Source organism: Ranitomeya imitator, chromosome 8, assembly GCF_032444005.1.
Source record: "Ranitomeya imitator isolate aRanImi1 chromosome 8, aRanImi1.pri, whole genome shotgun sequence".
Taxonomy (NCBI): Eukaryota; Metazoa; Chordata; class Amphibia; order Anura; family Dendrobatidae; genus Ranitomeya; species Ranitomeya imitator.
The window spans coordinates 100,279,777-100,305,159 of NC_091289.1; the positions used below are offsets into that span (position 1 = coordinate 100,279,777).

The window sequence follows — 25,383 nt, forward strand, 5'->3', positions numbered from 1 at the left end:
GTGGTGGGGGGGTGGGGGTTCTTGGAGTTGACGCTGATTGGTTGGGGGAAGGAATTGGAGCATAATTACAGGCAATCTAAAATGTGGTGGGGTTGGATCTGGCATTTTGGTATGGGCTCTGGACGGGGTTTTACCCTCGGAGCTGTTGGTGTTTTTTTCTCTTCCCGGAACGGGATGTACGGTGCCCTCGAGCTGGTTTTCACGGCTGAGGGTAATATGGTGGTCGATCTTCTTTTGTGGGGTTTTGCCACATCTTTTTAGCTCCAAGAACCCTTCCCTCGAATTTATACTGTTGTATTTATGTTTATGTTAATTTTGTTAATAAAAGTTGGCCGCTGTGGCCAAAATATCCAAAAGAATAATTGGTTATGTTTTTATTTAAGGAAAGGGTTGGGTCGGTGGGCAGGTTTTGGTGGTTAGGTTACATACGAAGGAAAAGACCGTACTCGGCATACGCGGTCAAGCAAAATCCACTGATCGGGTGTGGGGGAAGTTTTAGGGTATGTTTCCACGTTCAGGAAACGCTGCGTGTTTGATGCTGCGTAGAGCCGCAGCATCAAACACGCAGTGTGCAGATGTTACAGCATAGTGGAGGGGATTTCATGAAATCCCGTCTCCACTATGCGGTAAAACACGCAGGAGGCAGACCCGCGTAAACGGACAGTCTTTTCAGAACGCAGCATGTTCGTTTACAAAGCGGAGAAGCTCCGTCTCTGTGCCGTATATTTACCACAGACTATCATTGGATGCGATAAAATTGCATCTAATGATTAGTCACATGCGTAGAAACTGCATACAAGCAGCTTACTACACATGACTGCCGACTCACCTGTCCCAACTTATGTTATCGCGAGAACTGCCGTGCACGTGACCGGGACTTATCTCCGTTCGCTAGTCTGGTTCTCGCAAACAGCTCATCAGCTGTTTGCGAGAACGCTGTAGTGTAGGTGATCGCTGGAGAGTTATCTACGGCGATTATCTACCGGCTCTGCTACATCTAGATGTCAGGCATCCAGATGTAGCAGATCCGGACTCGTCTACACTGTGTGCACATACAACACACAGCATACACCATACGACATACACCATGCCACATGTGACATGCAACATGTGACATGCGACATGCAACATGTGACATGCGACAACATGCAACATGTGACATGTGACAACATGCAACAACATGCAACATGCGACAACATTCGACATGCAACATGCGACGGCATGTGACAACATGCGACATGCAACAACATGCGACATACAGCATGTGACATACAACATGTGACATGCGACGACATGTGACATGCAACATGTGACATGCAACATGCGACGACATGTGACATATGACATGCAACATACAACGTGCAACATGCAACGATATGCGACATGCAGCAATGTGTGACATGCAACATGTGACATGCAACATACGACATGCAACATATGATATGCGACAACATGCAACAACATGTGGTATGTGACATGCGACGACATGTGACATGCAACATGCGACGACATGTGACGACATGCAACATACAACATGCAACATGCAACATGTGACAACATGTGACATGCAACATACAACATGCGGCAACATGCGACAACATGTGACATTCAACATGCGACGACATGCAGCATGCGACAACATGCACCATACAACATGCACCATACAACATGCAACATACATACAGTACATACATAATGTAATGGGGTCTACTGTGCTGTAGTACCTCTTTCAGCACCCCCCGTGTTTCAGGAGGTCCATTCTGCTTTTGCTGGATTCTGAATGAAGGACGCTGGCTAGGATTTCTTGATTACATGGGAGCATATAAAAGCTGACTGCTACTCCAGGTATTTCCAGTCTAAAAAGAACCCTCTTTATTTACAACACACAGAATATATAGCACAGATACACAGAGCAGGCCAATAGAAAAAGCAGGCCAGACATACATTACAATAGCCGCAGGGGGCCGGAGCCTGCTGGTATTTACTATGGGAATTACAAAGGTGGGGGAGGTCAGAAGGAGAATATCTTGTCCCCTCTGCCCAGGGATGCAGCCTGTGGACTGATGCATTTCACATGGAACCTATTATATATAATATATATATAGCATAACATATTCTTGGTGCTGGGGGTTCTGTAACACGGCTCCCCTTTTCAGTGACGCGATCGGCATACACAGTCTGATCCTTAACGGATCAGTTTGGGGATGACCGAAGTTTATGGGGTTGGTACAAGTTCCGTTTGTTGACTTAGTCCATCGGCATTACCGTTTTGTTTGCCGGGTCTGTAGTGGATGGTGAAGTCCAGAGGTTGTAGGGCTAAACTCCACCACAGTAATCTGGCGTTGTCTCCGGAGACCCGATTAAGCCATACTAGGGGATTATGGTCCGATAGGAGGGAAAACTGTCGTACATACAAATATGGTTGTAACTTTTTGAGTGCCCATACTATTGCCAGGCACTCCTTCTCGATGGCCGCATAGCTTACTTCACGGAGCAGTAGTTTCCGACTCAGGTAAGCTACCGGGTGTTCTTGGCCGTCCGGCCCGACTTGGCTTAGTACTGCCCCAATCCAAACATAGAAGCATCTGTGTGAACAAGGAAACGTTTAGTTGGATCGGGTGTGGCCAATACAGGGGTATTGGTGAGGGCGTCCTTTAGCTGGCGGAAGGCTTCCTCACACTCTGGGGTCCAGGTTACCTGGCGGGGTTGGTTCTTATGGGTCAGATCAGTGAGGGGCTTGGCCACGCTGCTGTAATTGGGAACAAATTTCCTGTAATACCCCGCTGTCCCTAGAAACGCCATGACCTGGGTTTTAGTGCGTGGGGTGGGCCATTTGGCTATGGCCTCAATCTTGGCTGGTTCTGGTCTCTGTTTCTCACTTCCCACCCAATGCCCTAAATACTGAACCTCTACTTTGCCCACGTGACACTTGTTTGGGTTCAGGGTGATTCCGGCCTTGTGGATCCTGTCTAATACTGTCTCTAGGTGATTTAGATGCTCTTCCCATGTCGCGCTGTAGATGGCCATGTCATCCAGGTAGGCACACGCATAGTCCTGGAGACCATCCAGAAGACGGTCAGCCAGCCTCTGGAAGGTCGCCGGGGCAGTCTTCATCCCGAATGGCATAACTCGAAACTGGAATAAGCCAAACTGGGTGACAAATGCCGACTTGGGAATAGCATCAGGACTAAGGGGAATCTGCCAGTAGCCTTTGCATAGATCAATGGTGGTCAAATACTTTGCCCCTGCCAGCCGGTCTAACAAGTCATCCACACGCGGCATGGGATACGCATCCGTCACTGTTTTCTCATTGAGCTTACGATAGTCTACACAAAACCGTGTAGTCCCATCCTTCTTGGGCACTAACACTACGGGGGATGCCCATGGACTATTTGACTCTTCAATGACCCCTAAACGCAACATCTCCTTTATCTCTTGTCGCATCCCTTCTCGTACAGACTCAGGGACGTGGAAGGGGGGTTGTCGCAGGGGGGTCTGATCCTGGGTCTCAACCTTGTGTTGTGCCAGGTGAGTGTACCCGGGTTTCCCCGAAAACATCCTCTGTCGCTGCCTCAACAACTCCTCCGCCTGCTGTCTCTCCCGGGGACCTAAGTCTTCACCCCAGTGTACCTGGTCCCATGTTTTAGACTGAGTCCTCTCCCCTAAGACATCAGGCAAGGGAAGTCCGGCTAAATCCTCTGCTTTAGGTGCACAGATGGCCACTACCTCTTCAGGGCGCTCCCGATAGGGCTTCAGCATATTCACGTGGAACATGCGGATAACCCTGGGGTCGTCACAATCGGCGACATTATAGGTGGTGTTGGCTATTTTCCCCACTACCTGGTAGGGCCCCTGCCAAGCAGCTTGGAACTTGTTCTGTCTAGTGGGCTCTAACACCAGGATCTTCTGCCCTATTTCCAAGGTGCGCTCTCTGGCCCTCCGATCGTACCATACACGCTGGTGCCACTGGGCCACCTGCAAGTTCCCATGTACAGCCTGGGTCAGCTCTTGTAGGCGGTCCCGGAATTCCAGCACATAGGGTACAATAGGAACCCCTTCTATGATGCCCTCCCCTTCCCAGTGTTCTAGCACTAAGTCTAGGGGTCCCCTTACCCGTCTCCCGTATACCAGTTCGAATGGGCAGAACCCTGTGGATTCTTGGGGCACCTCTCGATAGGCAAACAGGAGGTGAGGCAAGAATTTCTCCCAGTCCCTGTAGGTCCTGGTAAAAGTCCCAATGAGTTGTTTTAACGTCCCGTTAAAGCGTTCACACAACCCATTGGTTTGCGGGTGGTACGGGGCGCTTCCAATGGACTTTATGCCGCACAGCTTCCACAGTTGGTTGGTCACCTCTGCTGTAAACTGGGTACCCTGGTCTGAGAAAATCTCCCGGGGAAATCCAACCCGTGAGAAAACCTGGAGCAGGGCAGCCGCCACCGTCTCTGCCAGTATGTTAGGTAACGCAACCGCCTCTGGATACCGTGTGGCATAATCTACCACTGTCAATATATACCTTTTCCCTGACGGACTGGGTTTGGCTAATGGCCCTATCAGATCGACCGCTACTCGGCTAAATGGTTCCTCCACAATGGGGAGGGGGCGTAATTTGGCCTTGCATCGATCTCCCCTCTTGCCAATGCGCTGGCAACTGTCACAGGTCTGGCAGTATTGACAGACATCATAGGTTACCCCCGGCCAAAAGAAATTTTGTGTCAGACGATGCCTGGTGTGACTGACGCCGAAGTGCCCGGCCAAGGGTATGTCATGAGAGATTCGCATTAACTCCTGCCTATACTTCTTGGGAACTACCATCTGTCATTTATAGCGGGGCGCGTCCCTGTGTGGTGCTGCTCTGTGATCCGGTAGAGGAGTCCCTGCTTCCATATAAACTGTTCCCCTTCCAGTACCCCTCTCCCCTCCTGTGCCTTCCCACGATATCCCTCCAATGAAGGATCCTCAAGTAACTCCCTCTTAAATTCATCTGGGGTGGCCCAAGAAATGTGTCTGGCTATGGGAATACGTGTAGGGCTGGGATGTCTTACCTGGGCCTCCTCTGAGTGTGATTCCGCCTCCGCAGCTCGAGCTTGTCTCCGGGTGGTCACAGGATTTGTCTCAGCGAGAGGGGCAACCGAGAAGGCAGACAACATGGGCCCCAAGTCATTTCCCAGCAAAATGTCTGCAGGCAAATCCTCCATCAAGCCGACCTCAACAAGGCCATCCCCAACTCCCAATTTCAGGTGAATCCGGGCAGTAGGCAGTCGATGCATGGCTCCCCCTGATACACGGACTGCCACTGTCCGGTCCATCTTCTCTTGGTCCCGGACGAGATGAGGCTTCACAAGGGTCAAAATTGCTCCGGAATCTCTTAGTCCCTGCATGCGTTTCCCATTAACCCACACGACCTGTCGATGCTGCTGTCGATTATCTGCCCGGGCTGCCTGCATGGGGTCTACTTCATGCAGCACTTCATCGATGTCTTCCACCCCTTGGTTAGTTGTAGCCCCCAATGCCGGGTCAGCTTCGCCTTGGTAGCAGTGTACAGCGGCCCGGCGGAAGGTAGCTGTTCCCACCTTTGACCACTGGGTATGCTGAGTCCGGTTGGGACATTGTCTTTGCAGGTGGCCCAGCTGACGGCAGGTGTGGCATCGTGCCCCAGGGGAACTGTGGTAGGCCGGGTTTCTAGCTGGTCCCCCTACAATCTTCAGTGGTTTGGGGCCCTCCAGGTCCATGGGCGGACCCCTAGTGACCATCTTTGATCCGGACAACTGAGGCCTCCTGGCATCATGATGTTCATCGGCCAGACGAGCGGCTTCCTCAAGAGTCATTGGCCGCTTGTCCTGAAGCCATTCCTGTGTCTCGGAGTTTAGTCCATTAAAGAATCGTTCTAACAAGAAGAGCTGGAGGACGTCCTCCTTAGTGGTTGCTTGGCTCCCTTGTACCCACTGCAGCAGTGTAGTAATTTACAGGCCCATTCAGCGTGGGTATCGGTTACTCATTTTATAAGTCCGCGGAACTTTTGGTGGTATGCCTCTGGTGTCAGCGCATACCGGGCCAAGATCACTTCTTTGATCCGCTCATAGTCCATACAGTGCTCATCAGGTACCGTGCGATAGGCGTCCGCTGCCCGGCCTGTCAGCTTGCTGGCCAGAATCTGAACCCGTTCCTCCGGCTTCACTTGATGAATGGCACACTGCTGCTCAGAGTCCTGCAGAAAGCCATCAATGTCTTCCTCTGCCTCCCCCAACTGTCGGAAGGCATTATACTGGATCTTTTTGTGGCTTACTGATGAAGGTACCTGGTCGGAGGCCAGAGCTCCCCTTGCTCGCTGACTCTCCTCTCTCCGCTCTGCCATCTCCATCTTGGCCAGCTCCACTTTGGTCCGCTTTGCCATCTCCATCTTGGTTAGCTCTATCCTGGTCCACTCGGCCATCTCTTCCTTCAGATCAGTACGCACATCAGCCATCACCTCTCGTATGATCTCTACTGCAGGGTTTGGGCCATAGACCGCCAGTCTGTTCTTTACCTCCCTCTGGAATTCAGTCTCCTCCACGTTCACATTCAGGGGCGCTGCACTGTCGTGTTCCATGATGGCTGCTATCAAATCCGCTTTTGTTTTGTTGCTGGCGATTAACCCTCGGGCTTCCACCAGATCTTTTAGTGTAGTCTTCTTTAACTTCTGGTAGTTGTCTTCCATACATTCCTTTCCTCCTGTAGAAGGGGTATCACATCCCGCTGTCTGCCACCAGTGTAACGGGGTTTACTGTGCTGTAGTACCTCTTTCAGCACCCCCCGTGTTTCAGGAGGTCCATTCTGCTTTTGCTGGATTCTGAATGAAGGACGCTGGCTAGGATTTCTTGATTACATGGGAGCATACAAAAGCTGACTGATACTCCAGGTATTTCCAGTCTAAAAAGAACCCTCTTTATTTACAACACATAGAATATATAACACAGATACACAGGGTAGGCCAATAGAAAAAGCAGGCCAGACATACATTACAATAGCCGCAGGGGGCCGGAGCCTGCTGGTATTTACTATGGGAATTACAAAGGTGGGGGAGGTCAGAAGGAGAATATCTTGTCCCCTCTGCCCAGGGATGCAGCCTTTGGACTGATGCATTTCACATGGAACCTATTATACATAATATATATATATATATATAGCATAACATATTGTTGGTGCTGGGGGTTCTGTAACACATACAACATACATATAGACATACAGTACATTAAACATAGAGTACATACTCACCATCACTTGTCACTTTGATCCCCGAAGCCAGTGTCACCTGTAAAAAATATTAAAATAATAAACAAACACTATACTCCTTGATCCACAGAAATCCTATTAAGACGAGTGGTGTCCCACAACAATCTCCCGTGGACAGCAGCAGCATCAGCTGATGCGACTGCTCTCTAGGGGCTCCAGGAATACAATGATGGAAGGTATCCTTTCACAATGTATTCCTCACAATGTATTCCTACGTCCCTGTGAGAAAGTAGCCCCTAGTCTCACTTTTGGCATTGCTGTGTGAGAAAGTTCCCACGCAGCAATTGCCATAAAGTGAGACCAGTGAACTAGAGTAAACCTCTCTGTGATGCACTGCAGGAGCCATTGTCTCCTGTCAGTGTGTCACTGGAGGTCCTATAGAGCAGTGATATCACCCGATGTCACTGTTCTATAGGGGAGATCGTTGTGGGACACTCATTATTAATTGGACTGCATCGGACAGGGAGTATACGGTTTATTATTTTATGTTTTTTGCAGGCGATCGAGTATGGTAAGTATGGTGACATTAAGAATAATAAAATACTTTTTTCTGACTGTGTCTTTATTTCTTTTTTAACTTTCACTACTCTAGGATTAATAATGGATAGGCGTCTTATTGACACCTCTCCATTATTAACCCGGCTTAATAGGGGGGTTCCCCTATTTTAATAGCCAGTAAAGGCTACGCAGACAGCTGCGAGCTGATATTCATAGCCTGGGAGGGGCCATGGGTATTACTCCCTTCCCAGGCTACAAATATTGGCCCCCGGCCGTCGGCTTTCCCCCTCTGGCACAAAAAATTGCGCGGGAGCCCACGCCATTTTTTTCCCCATTTTTTTTTTTTTAAATTAAACATTCATTCATAAACATCAGCCTTGCTATTATATATCTACTAGATGGTGGCCCGATTCTAACGCATCGGGTATTCTAGAATATGTATGTACTTTATTTACGAAGCGGTGTTTAAATCCCGCTGCAATACCGCTGATTGGTCGCGGCCGGCCAGGCGCAAGCAATCAGTGAAGCGTGGTTTAAATCCCGCACCAATTCACGGCCTGAGTGCACCTGTCGCTGATTGGTCGTGCCAGCCGCCCGCGACCAATCAGCGACGCGGGATTTCCGTTACAGACAAACAGACCCTTAGAAGATTATATATATATATTAGATGGTGGCTTGATTCTAACGCATTGGGTATTCTAGAACAGAGGTCCCCAACTCCAGTCCTCAAGGCCCACCAACAGGTCATGTTTTCAGGATTTCCTTTGTATAGCACAGGTGATGCAATTATTACCTGGGCAAGACTAAGGAAATCCTGAAAACATGACCTGTTGGTGGGCCTTGAGGACTGGAGTTGGGGACCTCTGTTCTAGAATATGGTTGTATGTATGTACGTCGTGCTGTGAGTGGGGGTTAAATTCCACGCCAATATCACTGATTGGTCGCGGCTGGCCACGTAGTATATAGCACAGCCACGTAGTGTATAGCACAGCCATGTAGTATATAGCACAGCAAGGTAGTATATAACACAGCCCACGTAGTATGTAGCACAGCCCACGCAGTAGATAGCACAGCCACGTAGTATATAGCAACCACGTAGTATATAACACAGCCACATAGTATATAGCACAGCGATGTAGTATATAACAGCCCACGTAGTATATAACACAGCCCACGCAGTAGATAGCACAGCCACGTAGTATATAGCAGTCATGTAGTATATACCACAGCCACGTAGTATATAGCACAGCGATGTAGTATATAACACAGCCCATGTAGTATATAGCACAGCCAACACAGTAGATTTAGCAGCCACGAAGTATATTGCCCAGACATGTAGTATATTGCACAGCCACGTAGTATATTGCCCAGCCACGTAGTATATAGCACTGAGGCGTAGTACATAACACTGCTCATGCAGTATATAACACAGGCCACAGCATATAGAGCACAGCGATGTAGTATATTTCCCAGCCAAGTAATATATACCACAGCCATGTAGTATATAGCACAGCCCACATAGTATATAGCACAGAGACATAGTATATAACACAGCCCATGCAGTATCTAACACAGCCCACGTAATATATAGCAATGTGGACACCATATTCCTGTTAAAAAAAAGAATTAAAATAAAAAATAGTTCTATACTCACCCTCCGTCGGCCCCCGGATCCAGGCAAGGCGTTTACAGATTCTCCTCGCGACGCCCCAGTCCCAAGAGTCCGCTGCACTCGCGAGACCGCTATGTCATCATCTCGTGAGACCGCAATGCATGGACCGGTCACCGGAGCATCGCGAGGAGCGGGAAAGGCCTCAGCTGGATCCAGGGGCCGACGGAAGGGGAGGGTGAGTATATAATGTTTTGTTTTTTTTTTATTATTATTTTTAACATTAGATCTTTTTACTATTGATTCTGCATAGGCAGCATCAATAGTAAAAAAGTTGGTCACACAGGGTTAATAGCAGCGTTAACGGAGTGTGTTACACCGCGACATAGCGTGGTCTGTTAACGCTGCCATTAACCCTGTGTGAGCTCTGACTGGAGGGGGCACTGACTGCAGGGGAGTAGGGAGCGGTCATTTCCACGCCGGACTGTGCGCGTCGCTGATTGGTCGTGGCCGTTTTGCAGCGACCAATCAGCGACTTGGGATTTCCGTGACAGACAGACAGAATAAAGATGCAAAGATATACTAAACATCGGGCTTGGTATTATCTATCTATTATCTATCTATCATCTATCTATCTATTATCTATCTATTGATATATCTATCTAGCTATCTATAGATATATTTATCGATAGATATATTTATAGATAGATAATAGATACGATAGATCTATCTATTATCTATCATCTATCTATCGATCTATCTGTTATCTATCATCTTTCTGTGTGTGTGTAAACATTATTCTTCAATGGAGTATGTAATTGAAGAGGTTGGACAAGAAATGACATCACCCTTTTTTGGGTATATCTTTATTGAACTTACAAAAACACACACAAATGCACATAAAAAAAACACATGAAAAAAACACATAAAAAAAGCATGAAAAACGCGTCAAAAACACATCAAAAAACACATGAAAAATGCAGGTGACCTGCCAGTGACCTCAGGTGCAGATTTGGTGCAGATTTTACCTTCGTCAAATCCTGATCAAATCCTGATGCAACCTCTTCATTTACATACTCCATTGAAGAATAATGTTTACACACAGACAGATGATAGATAACAGATAGATCGATAGATAGATAGATGATAAATAATAGATAGATCTATCGTATCTATCTGTAAATATATCTATCGATAGATATATCTATCTAGCTATCTATCGATATATCGATAGATAGATAATAGATAGATAGATAATAGATAGATACGATAGGCCAATGTTTAGTATATCTATGTATCTATAGATTATCTATATAGTACACTGTGTTCCAAATTATTATGCAGATGACATTTTTCTCAGATTTTCCTAAATGGTCAGTGCAAATGACAGTCAGTCTAATAAAAGTCATCACCCGTTAGAGTATACATCGAATTTTATTGAAGAAACCACCCAATGATAACAGTATAATCTCCAAAATGAATAAAAACTCAAAATGCACTGTTCCAAATTATGAGGCACAGTAGGATTTCTAAACATTTGATGTTTTAAAGAACTGAAAATGCTCATTTGTGGAATTTGCAGCATTAGGAGGTCACATTCACTGAACAAAAAAACTATTTAACTCCAAAACATCCTAACAGGCCAAGTTACATGTTAACATAGGACCCCTTCTTTGATATCACCTTCACAATTCTTGCATTCTTGAGTTTTTGGAGAGTTTCTGCTTGTACGTCTTTGCATGAATTCAGAATAGCTTCCCAGTGCTGCAGTTTTGATGTGAACTGCCTTCCACCCTCATAGATCTTGTGCTGGATGATACTCCAAAGGTTCTCTATAGGGATGAGGTCAGGGGAAGATGGTGGCCACACCATGAGTTTATCTCCTTTTATGCCCATAGCAGCCAATGACTCAGAGGTATTCTTTGCAGCATGAGATGGTGCATTGTCATGCATGAAGATGATTTTGCTCCTGAAGGCACGTTTCTACTTTTTATACCATGTAAGAAAGTTGTCAGTCATAAACTCTATATACTTTGACAGGTCATTTTCACACCTTCAGGAACCATAAAGGGCCCTACCAGCTGTTTCCCCATGACTCCGGCCCAAGACATGACTCCTCCACCTCCTTGCTGACATCGCAGCCTTGTTGGGACATGGTGGCCATCCACCAACCATCCACTACTCCATCCATCTGGACCATCCAGGGTGGCTCGACACTCATCAGTGAACAAAACTGTTTGAAACTAAGTCTTCATGTATGTCTGGGCCCACTGCAACCGTTTCTGCTTGTGAACACTGTTTAGGGGTGGCCGAATAGTAGGTTTATGCACCACAGCAAGCCTTTGAAGGATCATACACCTTGGGGGTTCGAGGGACTCCAGAGGCACCAGCAGCTTCAAATAACTGTTTGCTGCTTTGTAATGGTATTTTGGCAGCTTCTCTCTTAATTCAATGAATTTGTCTGGCAGAAACCTTCCTCATTATGCCTTTATCTGCATAAACTCTGTCTGTGCTCTGTTTCAGTCACAAATCTCTACACAGTATGATGATCACTCTTACGTTTTCATGAAATATCTAATGTTTTCATACCTTGTCCAAGACATTGCACTATTTAGTGCTTTTCAGCAGCAGAGAGATCATTTTTATTTCCCATATTGCTTGAAACCTGTGGCCTGCTTAATAATGTGGAACATCATTTTTAAGTAGTTTTCCTTTAATTAGAATCACCTGGAAAACTAATTATCACATTGATTTCAGTTATTTATTGAGCCCTGAGACATAATACCATCCACAAGTTTATTTGAAAAACAAAACAATTAACTCTTTATGACACTTAAATCCAATTTGCATAATAATTTGGAACACAGTGTATATACTGTAATTGTCTAAGGGTCACTTCCGTCTTTATTCTGTCTGTCTGTCTGTCACGGAAATCCTAAGTCGCTGATTGGCGCTGCAAACCGGCCCCAACCAATTAGCGACTGGCACAGTCCAGTGGTGAAATGGCCGCTCCCCACTCCCCTGCAGTCAGTGCCCCCTCCAGTTAGAGCTCACACAGGGTTAATGGCAGCGTTAACGGACCGCGCTATGCCGCGGTGTAACGCACTCCGTTAAAGCTGCTATTAACCCTGTGTGACCAACTTTTTAATATTGATGCTGCCTATGCAGCATCAATAGTAAAACGATCTTATGTTAAGAATAATAATAATAAAAAAAATCATTATATACTCACCCTCCGTCTGCCCCTGGATCCAGCCGAGGCCTTTCCCGCCCCTCGCGATGCTCCGGTGACCGGTCCATGCATTGCGGTCTCGCGAGATGATGACGTAGCGGTCTCGCAAGACCGCTACGTCATCTCGTGGGACTGCAATGCACTCTTGGGACCGAAGCATCGCGAGGAGCATCGGTAAATGCCTCACCTGGATCCAGGGGCCGACGGAGGGTGAGTATAAAGCTATTTTTTATTTTAGTTCTTTTTTTTAGCAGGGATATGGTGTCCACGTTGCTATATACTATGTGGGCTGTGTTATATACTACATCTCTGTGCTATATACTATGTGGGCTGTACTATATACTACGTGGCTATAGTATATATTATGTGGCTGGGCAATATACTACATCGCTGTGCTCTATACTATGTGGCCTGTGTTATATATTGCATGGGCAGTGTTATATACTACATTTCTGTGCTATATACTACGTGGCTGGGCAATATACGACATGGCTGTGCAATATACTACGTGTCTGTGCTATATACTACTTGTCTGGGCAATATACTACGTGTCTGCTATTTCCACTGTGTTGGCTGTGCTATATACTACATGGCTGTGTTATATACTACATCTCTGTGCTTTAGACTACGTGGCTGTGCTATATACTACGTTGCTGATATATACTACGTGGCTGTGCTATCTACTGCATGGGCTGTGTTATATACTATGTGGGCTGTGTTATATACTACATGGCTGTGCTATATACTATGCGGCCGGCAGTGACCAATCAGCGATATTGGTGCGGAATTTAATCCCCACTCACAGCGCGATGTATATACATTCAATCGTATTCTAGAATACCCAATGCGTTAGAATCGAGCCACTATTTAGTAAATATATAATCGTCTAAGGGTCTTTTTGTAACGGAAATCCCGCGTCGCTGATTGGTCGCGGGCGGCTGGCGTGACCAATCAGCGTGAATTGGTCATGGCCGGCCGGGCGTGAGCAATCAGCGATATTGCAGCGGGATTTAAACACAACTACGTAAATAAAGTACATACATATTCTAGAATACCCGATGCATTAGAATCGGGCCACCATCTAGTAGATATATAATAGCAAGGCCGATGTTTATGAATGAATGTGTAATTTAACAAAAAAATGGGAAAAAATGGTGTGGGCTCCCGCGCAATTTTCTGCGCCAGAGGGGGGAAAGCCGACGGCCGGGGGCTAATATTCTTAGCCAGGGAAGGGGGTAACGCCCATGGGCCCTTCCAGGCTATGAATTCATAGCCTAGAGAGGGGCCATGGATATTGCCCCCCCCCCCCGGCTACAAAAACCAACCCACAGCCACCCCAGAAATGGCGCATCCGGCACTTAGCCCTCTCTTCCCACTCCCATGTAGCGGTGGGATATGGGGAAATAAGGGGTTAATGTCACCTTGCTATTGTAAGGTGACATTAAGCCGGGTTAATAATGTAGAGATGTCAATAAGATGCTTATCCATTATTAATCCTAGAGTAGTGAAAGAGTTAAAAAAGTAATAAAGACACAGCCAGAAAAAAGTATTTTATTATTCTTAATTTCACCATACTTACCATACTCGATCGCCTGCAAAACACGTAAAGTAATAAACCGTATACTCCCTGTCCGATGTAGTCCAATTAATAATGAGTGTCCCACGATCATCTCCCCTATAGAACAGTGACATTGGGTGATGTCACTGCTCTATAGGACCCTCAGTGACACACTGAAAGGAGACAATGGCTCCTGCAGTGCATCACTGAGAGGTTACTGTAGTTCACTGGTCTCACAGGGGCGTAGGAATACATCGTGAGGAATACATTCTGGAAAGATACCTTCCATCATTGTATTCCTGGAGCCCCTGGAGAGCGGTCGCATCAGCTGATGCTGCTGCTCTCCACGGGAGATTGTTGTGGGACACCACTCGTCTTAATAGGATTTCTGTGGATCAAGGACTATAGTGTTTGTTTATTATTTTAATATTTTTTACAGGTGACAATGGCTTCGGGGATCAAAGTGACAAGTGATTATGAGTATGTACTCTGTTTAATGTACTGTATGTCTATATGTATGTTGTATGTATGTACTGTATGTATGTGTTGTATGGTGTATGTTGCATGTCGTATGGTGCATGTCGTATGGTACATGTCGCATGTTGCATGACACATGTTGTCACATGTTGATGCATGACGCATGTTGCATGTTGATGCATGTAGCATGTCGTCGCATGTTGTCACATGTTGCATGTCGTCGCTTGTTGTTGCATGTCGCATGTTGCATGTCGTTGCATATCACATATTGTCGCATGTTGCATGTCGTTGCATGTCGCATGTTGTCCCATGTTACATGTTGCATGTTGTTGCATGTCGTTGCATGTTGTCACATGTCGTCGCATGTTGCATGTCGCATGTTGCATGTCATCGCATGTCACATGTTGTCGCATGTTGCATGTCGTTGCATGTTGCATGCTGTCACGTGTTACATGTTGCATGTTGTCGCATGTGGCATGTCGTTGCATGTTGTCACATGTTGTTGCATGTCGCATGTCATATGTTGTTGCATGTAGCATGTTGTCACATGTTGCATGTCACATGTTGTTGAATGTTGTATGTAGTATGGTGTATGTTGTGTGTTGTATGTGCACACAGTGTAGACGAGCCCGGCTCTGCTACATCTGGATGCCTGACATCTAGATGTAGCAGAGCCTGTAGATGATCACCTACACTACAGAATTCTCACAAACAGCTGATCAGCTGTTTGCGAGAACCAGACTAGTGACCGGAGACAAGTCCCGGTCACGTGCACGGCAGTTCTCGCGATAACAGAAGTTATCGCGAGAACTGCAGTGGACGAGGGACTTCCGGCGGTGGGACAGATGAGCCGGCAAACATGCGTTGTAAGCTGCTTGTTCGCAGTTTCTACGCATGCGACTAATCATTAGATGCAATTTTATCTCATCTAATGATAGTCTATGGTAAATATACGGCGCAGCGATGGAGCGTCACCGCTTTGTAAACAGACATGCTGCGTTCTGAAAATACGCGCTACATGTCCGTTTATGTGGGTCTGCCACCTGCGTGTTTTACCGCATAGTGGAGACGGGATTTCATGAAATCCCCTCCACTATGCTGTAACATCTGCACGCTGCGTGTTTGACGCTGCGGCTCTACGCAGCATCAAACACGCAGTGTTTCCTGAACGTGGAAACATACCCTAAGGTGTAGACAGCAGTTCCTTAAAATAGTGAGGTCAGTGGGTAAATGTGTCTACCTGTTTTACAATGGTATGGCTCAAATATGAGCTGAGGAAAAACATTGCCAAGGGGGATCAAGCTTTCTTCTCTCTAGCCTCTGACATGTCCATACACAGGCGCTAATTCCCTCACACATCCCCCAGTATGTTCAGCCGTGTGTGTGGCAGTAGTTTTTCTAATAGTCTTATCACACCTGTCTGCCATACTTCCTTGAGGCGGGATGGGAACCATAGTAGACGTGTTCTAGCATTGAATTCCCATTTCCCAGCTCTGGAAATGCATGCCTTATGGTTGGAGAATTGGTAGTATTACTTGCCAGGATGTGACTTTCCCAACCAGGGGATTGCAGGGTTTAGAGGAGAACCCTTCCATTTGTAAGGGGTCATCCCTGTCAGGCTGGGTTTACAGGAGCGTATTGCCATAGACACACGAGGGTGTGAGTTTGGATCGGGATACCCTCCGCGAGGCTCGAGGCAGTGTTCTGTATAGAGACCGTGAACTTCACTCTTGTGAACCCAGCCTACAACTAATTCTATAATGGTGCATGTATTACTAATGCAGATGACGTTTGCGTGTGTTGCCATTTCTAATTCACCTATATATTTTGGAATGGAGGAAAAGGCCTATTTGAAAGTTCGAACCGGGGCCAATAACTTTGTAGTTACGCCACTGCTCTGTAGTAAACTCCATTTTGCACCCATATCTCTGTAGTAAGCTCTGGTCTGCTCCCATATCTCTGGAGTAAGCTCTGTTCTGCTCCCTTTTCTCTGTAGTAAGCTCTGTTCTGCTCCCATATCTCTGGAGTAAGCTCTGTTCTGCTCCCTTATCTCTGTAGTAAGCTCTGTTCTGCTCCCTTATCTCTGTAGTAAGCTCTGTTCTGCTTCCTATCTCTGTAGTAAGCTCTGTTCTGCTCCCATATTTCTGTAGCAAGCTCTGTTCTGCCCCCATACCTATGCAGCAAGCTCCGTTCTATTCCCATTTCTCTGTACCAGCCTGCTATTAAAGCCTGTTATCTCTGCCGCTTTATTGCAATGGCCAGAGGTAAGCAGGGAAAAGGAGGGCCACTGCAACTCGAGGGCCACTGCCTTGTGATTGCCCCCCCCCCCCCCCAGGCTGAAAAGTGTCAGCCAGCCCCTGTCTGGAGTACATTTCCTTGGTATATAACCCTCAAAAGTGCATAGCCTTAATGTGTCTAGGTATACCAATATATCACAATTTGAACAGACTTGGCCCTCCTTTATGCCTACAGGATGTCCCTTATTTTGGCAGTTCTTGGTTCCTACATAAATTAAACTGAAATTTCCTAATTTTTAATTAAAAAAACAAATTTGGTGTACTTAAATGTGTTTTGTTTAAATCCTTTTTAAATGTTGCCATATATGCAGGTCATTATACAGGAAAAAATGTTTCTTAATATTATTTTTTCCTGTAAAATACAATTTCTCATCAGTTTGGAATGTTTTATTGTCAATGTTTAAAGTGGAGTAAAAGTGTGACACCATTGTACTCAGCAGTGATCTGGAAGTCAGAGATGCTTCCAGGGGTCTTCTCCATGCTTTTCTCCTTCCATTCAGCACTTTTCCCATCTATTTGAACATTTTCACTGCACCCAGACCTCTTTGTAGGGTCTGCCAGAAAAAAGCTTGTCTTTCAGATTGACTCCCATTATAGTGATTACTCGAAACGAGCATGCAAGTATTAGGAATTGCTTTGTTAGAGCAAGGAGCACCCGAGCATTTTAGTGCTCGCTCATGCCTAGCAACTATCAGTGACAAGATCAAAAGCAAGGAGGAGGGGTCTTATACCTGCTGGGAGTAACTAACTCAGGAAAGCTGATACAGCCCAAGGGACAACTCCAGGAGTCTAACTACAGGAAAGAAATATATCTTGGTACCCTGTTAACTAACTAAGTCTAACTAAGTCTAACTAAGCAGTTTAAACGGAGTCTAACTGAGCAGTTTAACCCTTGCGGCACCAGAGCAAAGAAAGACAGAACTTCTATTAGCATGGTGAAGCCATTCTAGCTACCGCAAATGTACACTTGAAACTAGAAGTTTACATGCACTATATAAAAAGACACATGTGCATGTTTTTCTCAATATCTGACCTGAAATCAGAATTAACCTTTCCCTTTTTAGGTCAATTAGAATTACCATAATTATATAATGAGAGAGTGTCACGAAGTGAGAGTCCTAGCATAACACGACCCGACGAGTGGACGGTCACAAAATGGCAAAACACACAAAGGTACACCGAGGACACAATAACAACTGTGGGCCCTGACGATAGGGAATGGGGGAAAGGACACCTCCTGCACACACCTGAGGATGTACCCTAATCTCCCTAACGTCCCTATATGGGTTCTTTCACCCCGTCGCCGAGCAGGACACCTAAACCCTCACTTGCCCTGCTCCTATCACTAAGTAGGGAATTGGCAAGTGAAGACACTGGTCCCACCACTGCACTAAAACAACACAAGGTAAGGTAAGACAAACACCACAGGAAAAAGGAAACACAAAACAACACAGCTTTTCTCTGCTGAAATGCACTGCACAGCAGAGTAAGGCACCAAATTACAGCATTCAACTGAAGCACCACTGAACCAGCAACCTCTAGTCTTCAGCACTGGTGGTATCCAAAAGGACCTGTATAATCAACAGTCAGCTCATGCATCAGGTGACCTTTTGAAAGATGATGGGTGTGGTCACCAACCACATCAGCAGACAAGACAGCATTGTAATTACACCAGTGGATACTTGTGGGGGGGGGGGGGAACTGACATGAACCCCCATGGCCTGAAAGGAAAAAAGTTTTAATGTGAAACGCCAAATCTGCCCCAGATCTAAAAATGGATAGTGACAGAGAGACTGTTTTAAGGCATTCTTATTACTTATGGCAAAGTAAAAAGTTTACATACTTTTCATCAGTATTTGGTACCATTGCCCTTAAACTGAATTACTTGGGTCAAAAGTTTTGAGATATTCTTCCACAAGCTTCTCAAAATGGTTAGTTGGAATTTGGGCCCATTCCTCCTGATAAAACTGGTTTAACTGATCCAGGTTTGTAGGTCGCTTTGCTCGCACCTGCCTTTTCATCTTTGCTCATAAATTTTCAATAGTATTGAGATCATGGCTTTGTGATTGCCACTACAAAACATTGACTTTGCTGTCCTTAAGCCACTGTCAGGACTCTGGATTCCCTGTTTCATTTGTTGTACTTGTTGCCCTTTTCCAAGATGGCGTCTGCTGCCTCGCTTCTGCTCATGTGATCCGCCTTCTCTATCTTTATAACCCTGGTTCATATTCCACTCCTTGCTTGTGTATTCTGCTAGTGCTCCTGGCTTGTGCTGCAAGAGACTTTCCTCTTCAGATACTCTGGCTCCTCCTCCTCCGCAAACCTTCCCAGCTCTCAGTGGTGTTTTTGCTGCAAGCTGTTTTGCCTGTGTTACTCAGCATTCTTCTCCTGCCTGCTAATGTGGCGCCCCAGGGTCCTGGTCGTCGCAGTGGTATTGCTTTCCTCTCGGGGAGAATGATGCTACGTTTGGAGGTAAAGAAGGATAACTGCATCCAGGTACCACAAACATGCAACACATTTCACACTCCAGGCCACCAGGGAGAGCTCTTGCTCCTATCTATAAGGTTACTCCCCACATTGGTAAAACTGGTAGCCTGTAGGGAAAGTTAGTCAGTTGCTGGCTGAGCTCCACTCAGTTAGTTGGTCCCTGGCAGGGGTGGGATCCTGTCAGAGAGAGAAGGACACAGAGCTGTGCATGCCCTCAGAGCTGCAGCTCCTAGAAAGAGACATTGAAGGCAGAACTGTATTGTAGTGAGCATGCAAGGAAGTCGTAGCAAAGGAGTGGATATCAGATGGGGACCAGCCCTACACAGGCTGCCTCCTTCTGAGGCACAGAATCCCAGTAGCTGGAACACTGAGGGAGTAACAACCTTTATGCCTTGCTCCAGAGACCGGCAGGACAACTAATTTCATGTTACCTGTCCGCCCCATACCCAGGAGGCACGGTGGCACCCCTTAGAGGCTGGAGCATGATAGAGTCCCTATAAACCGCCTCTAGCCACCAGTCATACGGGTTTGTCCTATCCTATCTGGGGGACAGAGAGAGAGAGACATAACATCTACAACAGTTGTGATGACCTTATGAGAAGCTTAGCAGTAAGAGATTACAACACTGCAGCGCAAAGGAAGGCTACTGATTTCCACCTGGACAAGGGGACTGTGGACTTGCCTCCAAACCGGCTGGATCTGGTGCCCTGGACTGTGGATTTTGAAGTCTTCAGTAAAGGTAAAGAGACTGCAAACTTGTGTCCTCGTTCTTCACTGCGCCATTCACCATCTACATACCGGGAAGCCCTGGGGACATACTTCACCTGTGGGAAGGTATACCATCTAGCTGCCATAACATCACCCCAGCGGACCCCTTAAAGCAGCGTTGGTCACCCTGACAGAATACCACAGGTGGCGTCATGAATACAAACTTTATCCCTTTAAAGACCCTTCCCTTTTACACGGATGTCCCAGGGCCACGGACCGGGTCAGCCACCGTGACATCCCCCTGTGAACCGCAGGACCCAGTACCGAGTACCCCACGGCCCCATGGGGGAGCTCCAATAGGACATGTAAACTCTGCCTACTGCAGCTGATCTAGCTTGGTATCCATGGCCAGTTTATTTGACTGTTTCTGGACTCAAAGCTGTGCTATGCTTCTGAACTCTTTTCTAGTGACTGCAAACCCTGGTATGAACTGTGTCTTATGATCTGCTTTACCCCAGAGAGTGCTATGCCCATAAGACTTTGCCCGCAGCAGAGCTGCAAATGAACTACTCCTAAGAAGGACCTTGTTTGCCATCCACTTGAACTGTTGTGCACATCCTGCACCCACATTTGTGCTTATAAACACTGACCCTGCCTGCAGCAGAGCTGCAAAGCATCATTTCCTGATATATCCTTATTTGCTGTGTTTTTTAACTTGCTCACACCCTGCACCTGTGTTTATTTGAATAATACAGACTTTACACTATACTTTGGTTCTGCTGCCTTATTTGTCTCAAGCCAAGAGATTCCTGAGTGTACCATTAAAAGTGTCACAGCCACTTTTGTTACCATTTTGGCAGTATGCTTTGGGTCATTGTCCATTTGGAAGACCCATTCCGTCCAAGCTTTAACTTCCTGGCTGATGTATTGAGATGTTGCTTCAGTATTGCCACATAATCTTATTTTCTCATGATGTCATCTATTTTGGGATGTGCACTAGTCCAACCTCACAACATGATGCTGTCACCCCCATATTTCACAGTGATGGTGTTCTTAGGTTTCCAAGCTTCTCCCTATTTTCCTCAAAATGATGGTCATTATGCCCAAAAAGTTAAATTTTAGTTTCATCAGACTACAGGACATGTCTCCAAAAATTAAGGTATTTTTCCTGTGTGCATTTGCAAAGATTAATCTGGCTTTTTTATGTTTCTTTTGGAGTAATGGCTTCTTCCTGGCAGAGTGGGCTGAAAGTACTGTTGATACTGTGCTCGTTTCACTGTGGATATTGACACAATCTTACCAGCCTCCACCATCATCTTCACAAGGTCTTTTGCTTTTGTCTTTGAGTTGATATGCACATGTCAGACCAAAGCATGCTCATCTCTGGGACACAGAACCCGTCTCCTTCCTGAGCGGTATGATGGCTGGACATTCTCATCTTGTTTATACCTGTATATAATTGTTTGTACAGATGAACCAGGCACCTTCATGTATTTTGCAATTGTACCCAAGGATGAGCCAGACTTATGCAAGTCCACAATTCTCTTCCTGATATCTTGGCTGATTTCTGGAGACTTTCCCATGATGGTATGCAAAGAAGCAGTATGTTTCAGGTGTGCATTAAAATACATCCACAAGTGTGTTTCCAATTAACTCAGATGTTGCCAAAAAAGAAGCTTACACACATGAAATCATCATATGGGCAGCCCACAATTCTTAAAGGCATATTAATCTTAGTGTATGTAAACTTTTGACTTTGCAGTAATTAATAAAAATGCCTTAAAACATTCTCATCATCCTGGCATTTGGCAAATATTAATAATTGCGGTAATCCTAATTTACCTAAAACGAGAAAGGTTTATTCTGATATTCATGACAGGTATTGAGAAAAACATGCATATGTGTCTTTTTATATAATGTACGTAAACTTCTATACATGTTTGGTATCTCCATATTCGTACTGACAGAGAATCATACTGACAGGTCAGTTTTACCATATAGTGAATATGGTAAATAAAAAAACAATTGCAGTATTGCATTTTTTTTTATTTCACCGAACTTTGAATTTTTTCCCCATTTTCCAGAGTGCTACACGTTAAAATCAGTTATGTAATTAAAAATTACAACTAGTCCAGTAAAAAACAGCCTCATGTTGCTGTATTGATGTAAAAATTAAAAAAGTTATGACTCTTCGAAGGGGAAGAAAAAACTAAAATAACGGAGAATGGTATCTCCACGTTCATAAAAGTCAGATCTACCAAAATATAAAATTAATTAATCCAAGACGCCAGAATGAATTAAGAAATAATCAAAACGTTGTATCTCAAAAAGCCCTCTCTTGACCAATCCTCTGTATCTAGCTATCGCCCTATATCACTTCTCCCCTATGCCTCCAAACTACTGGAACAACACGTTTACCTTGAACTGTCCTCCCATCTCTCTTCTTGCTCCCTCTTTGACCGCTTACAATCTGGCTTTCCGGTCACACCATTCCACTGAAACTGCCCTAACTAAGGTCCCCAATGACCTCTTAACCGCCAAGAGCAAGCGACACTACTCTGCCTCCTCCTCCTCGACCTCTCAGCTGCCTTTGACACAGTGGACCATTCCCTATTATTACAGACCCTCTCATCCCTTGGCATCACAGACTTGGCCCTATCCTGGATCTCATCATACCTAACAGACCGGACATTCAGCGTCTCCCACTCAGACATCACCTCCTCACCTCGCCCACTATCTGTTGGAGTCCCACAAGGTTCAGTCCTTGGGCCCCCTGCTCTTCTCCATTTACACCTTTGGCCTGGGACAGCTCATAGAATCTCATGGCTTTCAGTACCACCTCTATGCTGATGACACACAGATCTACATCTCTGGACCAGATATTACCTCCCTACTAACCAGAATCCCTCAATGTCTGTCCACTATTTCATACTTCTTCTCCGCTGGATTTCTCAAACTCAACATGGACAAAACAGAATTCATCATCTGTCCCCCATCTCACGCGACCCCCCCCAACGAACCTATCCATTACAGTAAATGGCTGCCCACTCTCCCCAGTCCCACAAGCTCGCTGCCTCGGGGTAATCCTTGACGCTGATCTCTCCTTCAAACCACATATCCAAGCCCTTTCCACTTCCTGCCGACTTCAACTCAAAAATATTTCACGAATCCGTTCATTCCTGAACCAAGACTCTGCAAAAACCCTAGTCCATGCCCTCATCATCTCTCGCCTTGACTACTGCAACGTCCTGCTCTGTGGCCTCCCCTCTAACACTCTCGCACCCCTCCAATCTATTCTAAACTCTGCTGCCCAACTAATCCACCTGTCCCCCCGCTATTCCCCGGCCTTACCCCTCTGTCAATCCCTTCACTGGCTCCCCATTGCCCAGAGACTCCAGTACAAAACCCAAACCATGACGTACAAAGCCATCCACAACCTGTCTCCTCCATACATCTGTGACCTTGTCTCCCGGTACTTACCTACACGCAACCTCCGATCCTTACAAGATCTCCTTCTCTACTCCCCTCTTATCTCCTCTTCCCACAATCATATACAAGATTTCTCTCGCGTATCACCCCTACTCTGAAACCCTCTACCACAACACATCAGACTCTTGCCTACCATCGAAACTTTCAAAAAGAACCTGAAGACCCACCTCTTTCGATAAGCCTACAACCTGCAGTAACCACCGATCGACTAAACCGCTGCATGACCAGCTCTATCCTCACCTACTGTATCCTCACCCATCCCTTGTAGATTGTGAGCCTTCGCGGGCAGGGTCATCACTCCTCCTGTACCAGTTATGACTTGTATTGTTTAAGATTATTGTACTTGTTTTTATTATGCATACCCCTCCTCACATGTAAAGCGCCATGGAATAAATGGCGCTATAACAATAAATAATAATAATAATCTACCTCTACCCTAATATGGTATCGATAAAAACATTAGCCCAGAGCGCAAAAAATAAGCCCTTACAGACTCTCATTGACCAAAAATTAAAATCCTTATGGAACTTGGTAAATGGCGACATAAATCTTTTTTTACTACTTAAAAAAAATTCATAGTTTTTTTATTTAATTCAATCAAAATGACCTAGAGTATCATGGTGCCATGTTATTTTTACCGTGTACATTTTTTAAAAAATCAGTTACAGAATTGTACTTTTTTTGTTATTTCACCACGCTTGGAATTTTTTTCCTGGTTTTTAGTATATTACATGATAAAATGGATGGTGTCATTCAAAATTACAACTCGTCCGGCAAAATGAAGCCCTCACACAGCTATGTGGATGGAAAAATAAAAAAGTTAGAGCTCTTAGAAGTAGGGGTGGAAAAAAATTAAAGCCCAAAAATTGAAAATTGCCCTGAAGGGCTTAACAGCTCAAACATCATTCATACATCATAGTAAATCCACTCCTACCTGTGTAACATAATGCTCTCTTCTTTTTGTAGCATCCATCATCATTCCATTTTCCTGAATCTTTAGTACGTTTTATGTATATTTCAACACAATCCTCTTTATGCCGTCTATTGTTCGGTTCTCCAGCACCCCAGTTTTTAGCTTCATCTGTAAGTGTCTTATTAGTTCCCACCCAAGTCCATGTGTTGTTAATTTTCCTGATTCCTATCCAGTAGTAAGTAGGGTTATGTGGGATATTTGTTTCAAGGTATTCAATCTCTTTTCTATTTTGGATGGCCACTAGATCAGTATAATTACTCTGGCAATACAGTCGAGCTTGCTCATACTCCATGGATTCCTTTGAATAGTGGTATGTCCAACAGTTAACCGGAGAGAACATCAAAACACCTGGAACACAAAATATAATATCAAACTGTTTATTTTCATGAGAAATAAGAGTATGTTATTAAAATATTTAGTGAATATATTTTGAATACACTGCCAACAGAGATGAGCGAATAAAATCTAGTGGAATGGAATTCTGCTCGAATTTTGCAAAAGTCCATAATCCCCAAAATGCTGATTTTTTTTTTGTCATTGGCTTCCTCATGGATTCAGCATACTGGCTGCTGTAATTTGCCAACATTAGGTACCATAAAGCAACATCATAAGGCTTAAAAAAATTAAGTTCTAATATTCTCCTCACAACTCACCTCTCTGACCCAAACACTCCTCAAAGTCGTCACAAATACTGTTTTCATTGCATCTTCCGGTCTCATTGCAAGTGCTCAAATCCTCCATAAAGTCACAATTTGTGCCATGACATAGGACATAACACATAATGGG

General features: G+C 45.4%; 1 protein-coding gene across 2 annotated transcripts in view; it reads right to left on the reverse strand.

Moving 5' to 3' along the window:
* LOC138647880 (L-selectin-like) overlaps positions 1–25,383 on the reverse strand; it is a 463,506-nt gene that overhangs the window by 334,695 nt on the left and 103,428 nt on the right. For both annotated transcript variants that reach the window (XM_069737217.1, XM_069737216.1), the window contains exon 3: positions 24,559–24,945. In XM_069737217.1, coding sequence (XP_069593318.1) covers positions 24,559–24,945 — 387 coding nt within the window. The remainder of the gene's footprint in view (positions 1–24,558; positions 24,946–25,383) is intronic.